The 12,764-nt window shown below is 47.7% G+C and overlaps 1 protein-coding gene across 1 annotated transcript; it reads left to right on the forward strand.

The window, feature by feature from the left end:
- The first annotated feature begins 4,232 nt into the window (after positions 1-4,232).
- Positions 4,233-5,093, forward strand: LOC129386450 (ubiquitin-conjugating enzyme E2 Z-like). Its single transcript, XM_055074416.1, has one exon. The coding sequence runs from the start codon at positions 4,233-4,235 to the stop codon at positions 5,091-5,093; it is 861 nt and encodes a 286-aa protein (XP_054930391.1).
- Positions 5,094-12,764: the final 7,671 nt, after the last annotated feature.

Consider the following 12,764-nt stretch of genomic DNA (forward strand, 5'->3'; position numbering starts at 1 on the left):
CTCCAGGCCGACCTCTCCTCCGTTCTGTCCATTAAAATCTACTCCTCCTCCGCGCTGAGGCAGCGGGAGGCCGAAGTGATCCGGCACCGTTATACCTGTGCGTTACTTAACCGTGACGAAGGTCAGGTGCACGCAGGACAAGCTTCGCTTAATTACCCCCGTTTTCCGGTAAAGGAAGGGTCGGTCATTTTTCTGAAGTCGCAAAGCGGGGGGCACTGACGGCCCGAGAGCTGTGTTCGACGCGCGTGGTACGAATACATCAAGGGAGATGGCCAGCGGGAATCACACCGTTCTCGCGGGTCATGACCCGGACGACGGCGCGGTGTGCGCCTACTCGCCTTAACACCGTGGACATCAAGCGCCGTGGAAAGCGTATCCACTTAATTGGTTGGCGAGCCACGCGTTCGAAGCGTCAGTGTCGTCGAGAAGCTGACCAAACCACGCCTAATCGTAAGTTCACAGCTTTACTGCAAGTTGTATGCATCACGGTAGTGAAGCGCCCACCATCGCTGCCAGGGATTTGCGGGACGTTGTGGATGGCAAGGCGCTTGTAATCATTCCTGCTTGTTGCAAAAGGCGTTCCAGCTAGGAGCTCTTAAAGGTATGCTAAAGTGATGTCTACTTTTGTTGTTGCTGTGGCCTCAGAGAATGACTGATACCCATAAGGGGCTTCGAATGATGGTGATCACCTTCAAGGCAGCGGCACGTACCCACTCGCGGGGCCTCGCATCAGTGCCTTACAAAATTTTCTTCGTCGGCGGTCTAGCTAGCACGGCCAGCAAAATAGCGGGCGGAAAAAGGATGGCAAAAATTGTGGGGAACCCTCACCTTCCAATCGCCTTCAGCTACGGGGGTCAACCCCTCACAGCTCCTCAGAGCTTACCCACCGCAGCCATTGAAAGCCCCCACCGCACCCAACTGCCGGCCCTGAGGTGAGGAGCCAGACACAGCTGGGCCGGGTTCTGACCCTGACCTGATGCCACAGGCCAACCTGGGCCGTTATCCCACAATTTCCACCCGCGATCCTGGGTAAGAATCCACGGGTGTGCCGGCACGAGCCGAGTGTCTTAGACACTTGGCCACGATGTCGGTGCTTACGCTAGAGTATTGGGATGTTATATAGCTACCGAATCTGGGTGTCAGCGCTCTGGGGCTGCGGTATAGCGCCGACGAAGACTGGAATAAAGACTGATCCACTCTTCGGTATGTCCATCTTTATTCCGCTGTCGCGTAAGAGAATCGGTAGTCTCTATTTACACGGGGTTTGACGCAGGAACCTCGGACATAGAGAGAAGCAGGCGGGCGAGGCTGCAGATACGCTCGGGGTTACTGGGGGCCTTTACCATATGTGCCAACGCAGCTTCGAGTAACCTGTGATACCCGTCGGGCCCTTCCCACGGCTGTCGGAGCTTACGGAACGGCATGAGCCAGAGCGCATAACACCTTATACAGCCTCACGCTACCGGAGCGGCGCAGAGCTACAGAGCCGTCAATCAAGAATGAAGGCCTCGCTTACCGGAACCCGTGTTACGCGTAAAACGCGTAAAACAGCCGCAATTGAGGGCATATCGCCGCCTTCCAGGAGGCCTTTGGCCAAAAAAGTATAACGGCGGGAGGAGCAGTCGTAGGTTTGGGATGTCGCGTGCTGTCTCTGTCCTGGGCGTAGCCCGCATATGGTCGGTCACCATTGACCCATGATAGACGAAACACATGGGATGCCCCGGTGGGGAATACCGGATAATCCGCACTTCTTGTTGCTGTGCCCTTAACCAACATGGTGCCCAGCTTGTTTGTTTGTTTGTTTGCTGGCTCTCTGTTAATGGCCCAAACCCACTATGGGGGATTGGCGAAGACTCGCATGGAATTCGCGGCCGCGCTGTCGTCTTCGTATCAGTCGCTTAGCGGTGCTTCGCTTGCATTATTGTTGCTGCTCTTCAAAGAAAAAGAAATGGACAGAAGAAGCTGTGTTCAGGCGGTTCTGCGCTATTCAATGCTAATTCCATAGATATACGGAAATTTATGCTGCATATTAATTGGGAATAATCCACCCATTTCTTGGTTCATCCCCCATCGTGGGTAGGAGCCACACGTATGACAGGCAACAGCAACAGCAACTACTACTACAACAAAGGTCGCTGTGGCTAATTGGTTAATGAACCTGGAGATTCTCGGACATTGAAGATGTGCTAAAACACCCTTTCTTGAAACCTGAACGACACGCTTTGAATGAGCCCGATGCCTTTCAATTCATTCATTCATTCATGATGTGTGCTTGTTTTAGACAGTTTGAGGACCTTGGATGCAAGAATAATATCGAGAATATTTCATCTGACGTAGGCCTTGTTACCCGTACATGGCTCAACAATGACGCAGCATAAGCTTACGCGAAAAACGTAGGCATTTTCCGGTTAAAACACGGTGAATTGTGAAGAGGACCTGTTAGATATGAACAGGGGTATAAGAAGCGAAACGTTTACTCTCCATATTCTCCCTCAACACGTTGGTTTCTCTTGGCAGGGCGGGAGTGGGGGTGGAGGGGGGACGCCGATAGCAAAGCCTGCCTATATCTGCACTTTATTTTTTAAGTACAAATATTAATGCAAAGGCATTGTGTGCCTCATTACGCGAAAATCCGGCGTTGTAGTCAGCTGCGTGACCGAATGACGGTACCAGAAATAGCCGAAGGCAACGAGTAAAAATTTGACCTTACCGAGGCGCAGTTAAAATGCAGGCAAGAGCTTGCGCGGACAAGGAACGCGCAGAAAGAAGAAAAAAAGAAAAACATTTCACCAAAGCGACTATAATGCTTTCGCATTCCCACACGTAAGCCGTCTTAAAGAGACTGACAACCGATTTTTAAGGACCTAGTTTGTTTTCTGGCGCGACGCAAGTGACCCTCGGTAGTGTTTACATCTTCCAAAGGCGCGTGGATAATTAGTAAGCAGAATTTTTTTATCTGAGCAGCCTCTAGAAAAGTAAGAGTCCCTCCGCCAGCAACGCTGTGAGGTGAGGGCGATGTCGATATAGCCCACCTCGCAAATTGCGAAAGCCCCCCATCTTTCACAGCGGTGAGTGTAACTGTGGTATTATGATGAACCATGATGAATGAACCACCTACACTTAGACCTTTTCAACCACTTATGAAAATAAAAATGTGGTGCAATAAGTTAGCGTTGTTGTACAGACATTTCTTATATTTGTACCGCGGTTTTCCACAAGTACACGCCTACGCCATGGCTGGCTTTCCCCCGCCGTCGTTGTTCAGTCGATAGACGACCCAAGCCCACTCATTGAAAACGAAGGCGAAGGCAGCGCCACTTTTTTGCTCACTACAAACGAAGGATTATCTGCACCTTGTAAGTCAGGATGAACCTATAATAATAAGAAGTATACTGCATTTCAACGCTAATAAATAGACCAGCAACCGCGTACACTAGTAGAAGGTCACGTGGCGGAGCTCTTATGCAGCGTCATGTTTTTTGCCACGTGGGGCGCCGGAGCACATTTGTCGCGACTTTTAGTGATGAATTAAAAACGTAAACCCACGTTTAATGAGAAAAACATGGCTCGTTTTAGTCACTACGATAGGGAACCATTTCATTAGCGGGGTTATATCTCGATTCATGTTCTGAGCGGTTGTCTGTCCCTCTAAGTGTCTCTGCCATTTTTTTTTTTTTTTTATTAGCCCTTAGGGATTTCGCATGGTTGCTGAAGCAGCTGGGTCGGTCGATATCTCTCCAAGTAGATTTGCGTATATATTGTTCCGTTGTAGTGAAAGTCAAGAATCAAACACCGCCAAAGCATGAGTTAAGATTCTCAGTAGTTAAATCACAACGATAGTGGCGAGTACCGTTGTCGGTCCTCGAGGTCTGTCAGCTTTTGATACGTGTCTCACCGTATAGGCTCCAGAATAAACGCCGGCATTCGCGTTCATTGGAGAATTTACAAGTCTACTCGCGTAGTGAGTTATCTGATTTCACAAGACATTTTCACTCTTCTATTTGTGATCTTCTTATTGCGCTTCTTCCGAGCGCCAAACTTGTGGCCTAAACCATAGAATTTCTCTTTGTATTGTGAAAAGCGCTTTGATTTTAGCCATCCGGCATAGCGGGTATATGTCACACTTGAGGATCATCCTCATCATCCTCATCATCATCATTACCTATACGTTATACGCAAGGCTTCGCACCCTGTAATCGGCAACACCTGTGGCCACAAAATTCGACACGATAATGACTCTCATGCAGACAGAGGCCACTACCGGGACAGCGCAAGACAAGCCCAACCAGCCACCTCCGAACTTCTGGGACCCCATCCCCTACCTGGCCGAAGTACCAACCACCAAGTGCCTGAGCAGGGTCGAGCACGACATCTGGGAGATAGAGGACTACAGTATTCCCGGAATGTTCATCTCCGCTGAGGAGAACGACATGACCAAGATTCACGCGCTTATCTTGGGCCCTACGGGCACGCCGTACGAAGGCGGCTTCTTCCACTTCCTGATGAAGTGTCCGCCTGACTACCCCGACAGTCCACCGCGGGTGCGCCTGATGACCACCGACGCCGGACGCGTGCGGTTTGGGCCGAGCTTCTACGAGAACGGCAAGGTCTGTCTAGGGCTGCTGGGTACCTCGTCAGCTGGAACCGCGTGGAGTTCTGGTCAGTGCCTCGGAAGCGTGCTATTCGCCATCAAGTCGCTGCTGACGACCGAGAACCCGGTCGCCCAGGGGTCCGCCTTCGGAGTCCTCCCGGCGTTGGGAACGTGGCTGAGCGGCAAGATCTGCTACAACGCCGTGCTGCAGCACGAGACCATCAGGGTCGCGGTGTGCGACGTGGTCGAATGCTGCCTGCGCGAAACGTCGCCGTGGCCGCCGGCCTTCAGGGACAAGATCTTGAAGCACTTCCCGCAGTTCTACACCGAGTACGAAAGGACGGTCAAGAAACACCTCCACTTGACCGGTTCCTACATGAACGACTCCAAAGAGGGAGGCGTGCCCACGTATCAGTTCGAGACGCTCTTGCAACGCCTCGCAGAGCTGCGCGAGAAGGTCAAAGCGGTGAACGATGCGGCTGCCGCAAAAGCGAACGAGTGATTCGACGCCTCGCGTCACTGTAGATTGCGACAGAAGACCTGAGAAGGTCAGGCGCAAGCACTGTTTGGGTGTTTGCCCGCCTGTGTACACCAGGGCCATGAGTGGTGCTTGTTAAGGCGGTGGCTTAATTCCTCGAACTATTCGAAACCAAAATTTGCGTATCCTTCACGAATAAATCCTTGTTTACTAAATGCTTTCCACAAGCACCATCACGGAAACACCTTCCACCATCCATATATACATGGCTGCATGTTGCGTGCATACGGCGGCGCTTATGCGCGCATAGAATGGAACGTGGTTACAAGAGGAAAAATTAGTCAACAAAGCTTGCAAATTAGGTTACATGGTGGTACTCCTAAAACTTCACTTCTCACTCCGTCTATTAGTTTTCATCTGTACTTGGCAAACAACATAAGCGGACTTTTCTAGATGAGTAACTTAAAACCTGAGCACCGTCGATTGAATCAATGATACTGCTTCCATATGTTTGGAAACCCCCTTTCATCACAACCGAAAATCTTGTTGACTACAGTTTTACAACAGAAGAGTATACGCATCGGCAACCGGCGAACGTAGAGAGCGTCAAACGATAACCGATTGCTCAAGTATCAGGCTTGCTGCGCAAGTATATAGAAGAAAAAGATGACATTTATTCGACGTGCAAATCGAACAAACATGCAGGAAGCATCAGCAACTCATCTAAAAGGTTCACGAAAAAAGAAAATTGACAGTGAATGAGAAAACGCTGTGGTCGTTCGTTAAATTAACTTTTATGAGGATCCCCTATAGGACATCCAAACGTGACATAGCAAACTCGGCCTACCACTTCAACCGCGCCATTCGTGATACCGAATATGAAGACCAGTAAGCGTTTCCATCTCGACCACGAAACTATATCAACGGCCGCAGAGATTGTTGCCATTCGGGAGGCAATTCGTTATATATCGACGGAGCCGCATCAGACTTGGACTATACTTTGTAATTCCAAGCCGGCACTTCAAGTGATCGATTCTGCTTTTAGATGAAGACTGTGTATTTGCTCAAGAGGTGATCGAACCATATGAAGTCGCCGTAAGAGCTGGCCATTGCATAAGGTTTCAATGGATTGCGGGACACTATGGCTTACATGGAAATGAGCTTGCCGACGCGGAGGCAAAGATGACCCACATTAATGCCACGCCAGTGTCTATCCCATTTTCACGACCAGACACTAATGCCCTAGTGTACAGACTTCTTCGCGATGATATCGCGGTATATCGGGCCTCGCTAGGTCATCGTCATCGCCGCATTCACGAACTCGACCCGAAAATACGGATACCACCGACCATGAGAAGGTGAAATGCAAGGTAACTGCACAGATTACGATTAGGTGTGGCCTTTCCCCGAGCTGCCTGCGTCTCATCGGCCGGGCGGACAGCCCGAACTGTGAGGAATGCGGTATTCCTGAGATTACAGAACACCCCTTGTGCATCTGCCCGCGATTTGATGTACAGAGAAAATCACTGATAGACATCTTGTCAAAATTCGTCGTTGGACCATTAACTGAGAAGTTTGTATTAGTACTTTCGCCTGGTCCTCGTCATCATTTATTTCACAATACTATCAATCCCGATAGTAATTATTGCATGAGTGGGCACATGATCAGCAAAAGAAGTACCAATATGAGCAAAATAACACTGAACAAACATGAAGTTAGCATAGAAACACATGGACACTTACATTCATTGAATAACACATTGGTCTTCACACTATTGCTCTTGCAAAAAAAAAAAAAAAAAATCATGCCTGATAGTCTGAAGGCTAGCAACAAATTTTTGCATGAGAGCGGACTGGACAAGAGACTGAAAAGTCTTGGAGCGTGCAAGATTCTCACCACCATCTTCATCTTCATATTCAACGTCTTCTCTATTCTTTCTTTATGCACTCTTTCCCCTTTCCCCAACGCCGAGTAGCACCTGCAGGTCAGAAAATTGATTCAGGCCGACCTCTCAGATCTTCTCTCATAATAAATACATCTCTCTCGCTCTCTCGGCCTGCCCAATATCGAGAGGCTGGACACGTGGCTACTGGACGATGAAACTCCCGAGTGCGGCAAATATTGCAGTTAGGTTAAATACCGGACCAATTGGGGTTGCATGAAGACATAGCAGTGCGAACGAAAACATATGCACAAAGAAAGAGGCACACGGAGACAAGCGCTAACTTCCAAATACAATTGAGACTCGATTAACCGAAGTGATGACAGCGCTCAAATTATTTCGTTAAATCGGGAAGTTCGTAAAATCGGGAAAGAAATTTTTCGGTCCTTCGAAATCTAAAATTGAAACGCAGCGACGCGCAAAGACTACCGTGACATTGTACTTGTCGCTAATCCAGCTATCTGTCGCATAAACCACGAAATAAAGAAAGCAACCACCGCCGTCCCTACCGAGGCGGTGTTGGGACGGCCGTTCTGCGCACGGGCGCGACGTGCAGCCTCGTCAAAATAAAGCTAGGGATGGGACCATGGCACCTGATGTTATAACGCAATAGCTTTAGAGTGCACCCTCGAAGAAGAACCTGTGTCAAAATTAGGACATGAGCGCTTTTTTTTTTTACTCATTTGTTTCAGGGAAAACTTTGTTAAATCGAGTTCGGACAAGTTTGTTTCGTTAACTCGGGTTGATTGTAACATTGAACCCTATGGGTACCTGTGGGAAATGTAAATTTCTTCGTTAGATCAGAAAATTTGTAAAATCGGGTTTCGTTAGATCGAGTTTTAACTGTATCAGCTTTTGTTTATTGGCCGGATTTATATATACAGAGGGGCAGTCGTAACGTGACAAAAATTCAAAAAAGAAAGGAAGGGCAGCAAATTCAGAAAACCGCAGGGTACCCTGAACCGCTCATGTTCTCGGTCGCAGAGGCGTCACACAGAAAAAGTAAATGTCTTTGTGCAATGAGTGACAGTACGTCCACTCCACACAACCGTAGGCGTAACAAAGTGGAGGTTATTCCTTGCAGACACTGCATTTCGCATCGCTTGAAGGACGTGGGTCAGCGATCGGGTATTCAGGTAGTATTTTCTGCACCGCAGATGCCGTTGGAACTAGCAAGGGCTAGTTGACCCATCAGAGGAAAAACGCGTCGATGCAAGGGGAATCATCGCTCAAGGCTTCTAGACTGCGTGAGCCTGGTCGTCTACAGGATACCCCTCCCTTGCGGTGCATGTTGCGTAAGGCAAGCAGGTACGTGCTTGAATGAACGCCTACGCGAACATTGTAACAATGTACGAAATGGGAGAGAAGGTTTCTTTGCGATCCATTGTCGCGACTGTGGGTGCAAACAGGAGTTCGGGTGCACCCTCGTGGTGACTAGGCATAAGGACGAATTTACAGGCGCAGCCACTGCTACTGGGAACACCGGAGTCGTGGCATCGTTCCGCGGGCAGCTCCGCCACCGGCGGCTCATGAACTCTTGCGGCGCAGGCGCAGTAAAAGCGATTGGCGAAAAGCCCGGTGAGTCGTCTGTTATTGTGAGCCGTCTGCCAAGTCTTCACGAGGCGCCGGTGGTAGCGCTCCGCGGAGCTTTACGATTCCACGAGCTCCCGTGTTCCCGCTAGCAGTGGCCGCGCCTGTACTCGCACTATCGCTGAGGATGCGTGCATGGCGCGGGAAGATAATCGTGTTAGTAGGCCTTCTGTTGCGTTGTCAGAAAAAGAAATAGTTTTTTTTTAGAAAGCACAGAAATGCGCACATAGACGGTGACGTGGTTTCGTTTTCTGTAAACCGTCAGAACTGAAGTATTGGTTGAACTTTCTTCAAGAAAGCGCGGCAAAAAGTCGACCCCTGTCTTATATACCGGTCATTTTTTACCCGTTTATATTGTTCTTTTTCTCTTTCTTATTTAGGAATTGAAGTTTGGGGGGGGGGGGGGGGGTCGACCTATATTCCGGTGCGACCTTTATCACTGTTTTTACGATAGTTTTGTTTTCTCAATTTGCTGTTATTTGGTTTTGTTTTTTGTCACATCAAGACTTCTATGTGTATACAAATCCGGCCAATAAAGAAATGCCGATGGTTAGATGGAGGTTAGCGCTTGTCCCCGTGTGTCTCTTTCTTTGTGTATATGTTTCAGTTATTCACTTACCCTAAAGGCCCGATGGGGCATTACATAGGGGGGAAATGATAACAGAACGAAAGTACACTGTAACTCATTCACTCCAAAAATTTCCTTCGTTATACGGAGATTTCCGTCAATATACGGAAGATTTCCGTCAATATACGGAGGAATTGCAGGTAAATATTGTGGGGAGCACACGCGCCCATTATCCCCCGCGCCGTCGCGTCGAGAGCCGGCCGCACGCAGAGTGGAACCCCCACAACATACGGAAAGTATGTCGTAATTCAAAAATACTGCAATATCTCCCGTTGTAATATACGAAATGTGCCCTACGTTTTAAGTTTTAAGGACATTTCAGTGTAGTAATACAGTGGCTACACTGTTTTGCACGAAACAGACATAATTCCATATTTTTGTTATGCGAACATACGTATTTTTGCGAGGAAAACCATACACGCTCTCTGAATGAGCGCTTGTGCTCATAAAGTTTCAGCTAACAATATTTTATTGAACACGCAAACTGTACGCATTATGAAGATACGTACAAAATGTGAGAGCTAGCCTTCTACCAAAAGCTGCAATAACAGATCGTATAAATATGTATACGCATCCTTTATTCCGGTCGCAGTCTGCCGCGCACAAGGGCCTTCTAACGCTGATCATATACGCAAATATATGCGTGCGTTTGCAATGTTCTCAAATTAAGCGTTTTGTAGTTAATAATACATCATATATGTTTAAGTGAACGAAGAACCGTGGGCATACGTGCCTATGTAAACAAACTTGCGGCTCTCAGGTGCTGGTGCCCTGGGAACGACATTGGTGCTCTACGCCAAAAATTGTGCGCACTATAAATCAGTACCGAAACGCAGGGACTGGTATAATGACTGTAACGTCGTTTACATTTAGCAACAAATAGTCTCGAAGGGAACTGGTGCCCTGTAGATCCAAATACAAAGGCCGGATATAATTTTCAAATGCGAGGAGCAATTAACCCAAGAGTGTGTATATGTGTGTGTGTGTGTATTCGCTGAAATATAGTGTAGTTGGTTTAACTAATTCCCAGAATATTTCCAAGATATCTCGTCTCTGTCAGTAACTGTCCATCCATTGACACACAACGATTACGCATAATCTTCACTGTTCATGTGTTGTCAGTTCTTGCGCTAAGATATAATCGCAAACATTTGGCGCTTCACCTTGAAACAAGACCGTTGAGCGCGCACGTTCTTGTACGGCAGAATAAAGATGGCGAACATGCGCCGACATGTGTGCAAACTACAGGAAGATGACTGAAGAGGAAGGACCTAGTACCGTACTAGTACTGTGTGTACTGACGAAAACAAAAAATAAAGGAGAGAGAAAGGAAGGAAAGAACGCCCAGTGCCGAGTTGGCGTAACAATTCAAGCTTTATTTCTTATTGACCCCACATGCAACACCATTTGTTCCATGTGCGTTATCCATTTACTTACCCGTTAATTACATGCGCCAACCAGCCCAAATTAGCACTATGCTAGCGCTTATTGACGCATTGCAGTGCATTGATTTGCACTGCATTGCAACACTGCGGTTTGCTATCCGCAGAAGCAAACCATCTGCTTGACCTCCCTGCCTTTCTTCTTCTTGCATTCTCTATCTCTTTGTATGTAATGCACTACCTTGTGGGAGAGAAAGCGTTCTCCTCTTTCAGAATTCAATTATTTGTCAAGCAATTATTTTACTGTTCCAGCAACTAGAGCACAAATGTGAAAACGAAACCGATTCTGTTTTGTTCTCCGTGCGCACAGAGCGCGGCACCAGGGTGCAGCACGCGCTGCGCTTCGGAGCGGAAGACGAAGCTGCACATGTGTAGTGAGCCGGCTTTTATCGTTTCATGTTGTAAAAATTGTTAGTTTACCGTAAATATGTCTTGATTTGTACTCAAGAGTGGATCCAGACCCCAAGGAAGAGAGATTGACGCATTGGGAGCGAAGGACAGAAGCGATGGATGCTTACGCTGTTCGAGTCTCGGCATGTTCGAATTGGCAAAGTTCCGAATTTGTCGCTGTGTGGTGTACGCTTGTGTGCGCGTCATGTGCCGTCATAGCGCGGGGATATTTGCACTGAATATGTTTCACTTCGTCTACAACAATCTGCATGCTGCGGCATTGAAGAAGTTTCCTGTGATCAGGTGCATGTATGCGCTTGGACACCCGATAAGCTTGCTGCTTCTCAACGGATGTTCAACTGTCTACGCGCGCTCGTAACTTGCTCATGAGGTAAGCCCATTTTAATTTCATTTGGTTTGCATAACGTATAGGTGTTAAAATGATGTGTGGTAAGCCGGCGTCGCGAACAGAAATATTGTTTCAAAAGGCCACTAAGCAGCGTCTTAGGCCAATAATGACGCAGGAATGGGGAAAAGGACCACCTATCCTTTCATTTCGATTGCAATGATAGCGCGATCGCCGCGATCGCAATTTTCCGTGTGACACTTCTAACCTCTTGCTCACTTGCGTTAAAAGCGTAGAATAAAATTGCATTCAGTTGTGCACTTGTATTGACGCTTGTACCGGCTTGAGAGCATACTGTATCCGATACGGCAAAAACTTCTGCTTACTTTCTTGCTAGCATGCACGTTATTGTAGTGAACAAAATAGTCATACCCCGTCTTATGTGCACTTCGGGACCTTGAGTGACATTTTAGGCTACGCAGTGCTAAACGCATAGAGTTTCTTACTATAACACCTAGAGGGTAGTCTGGCGCCACCGTCTATGGGACTTTCTTAAGGGGCACCGTGCCGTCATGGGAATGACGGTATGTGTCTGCGAGGCTCATGTTGGCTGGTGCTGTAAGAGGCTTCGTTTAAAACGTGGATATGGCTACGCAAATAACGCGTTCTCAAAGTAAAATCTTCATAAAATGTTTCCATTCACGCATATTACATCTTTACTCACCCACGATGCATGCCCAAGCGAAGAAAAGCAAGAACAGACCACCAACTGTTTCAAAGCGAGCGCGAACCTTGTCGTCTGTCCTCCAACTTTAGCGGCCCGCTGATACTTTTTACGTAACATGTAGTCGTACACAGAATAACAAGTTTTCAATATATCAATAACAATAACAAACAAAACATGTTTTCGCGTAATAATAAAGCTAAAACAGCTTTTCACGTGCTGTTCTAGTAGAAAATGAATCATTGTGACAGACGGAACGGTACTTGCCAAGCGCGTCTTCAAGGTGTCCTGTGTCTACGAGAACGATGCCAATCCGAATCCACAATATACCGGCATTCCAATAGTGTACTAGAATAATGTCCTAGTGACGCGACCGGTAAGGAGCGCGCGTGCCCCTTTCCGTTGACGCCACCAGGTGTCGCCACTGCGACCTTTTCTAGCAGACCTGCTGCTCTCATAATCGCTACTTTTGAGGCGGTCCGCGTTTCTAAGCGTTTCTTACGGACATGATTCTTTCATTATGACAGACAACGATTGTATTTAAGAAAGTATTGTGTAAAGGAAGTTCTTGAAGGCCACATCGATATTGTAGCATTGACAACTTCATCTGCTAGCGAAGTCCGGCGCTTTGA

Source organism: Dermacentor andersoni, chromosome 3, assembly GCF_023375885.2.
Source record: "Dermacentor andersoni chromosome 3, qqDerAnde1_hic_scaffold, whole genome shotgun sequence".
Taxonomy (NCBI): domain Eukaryota; kingdom Metazoa; phylum Arthropoda; class Arachnida; order Ixodida; family Ixodidae; genus Dermacentor; species Dermacentor andersoni.

What these genes read in the sequence shown, in the direction of transcription:
- LOC129386450 (XM_055074416.1), top strand. Translation starts at nt 4,233, where the DNA reads ATGACTCTCATGCAGACAGAGGCCACTACCGGGACAGCGCAAGACAAG.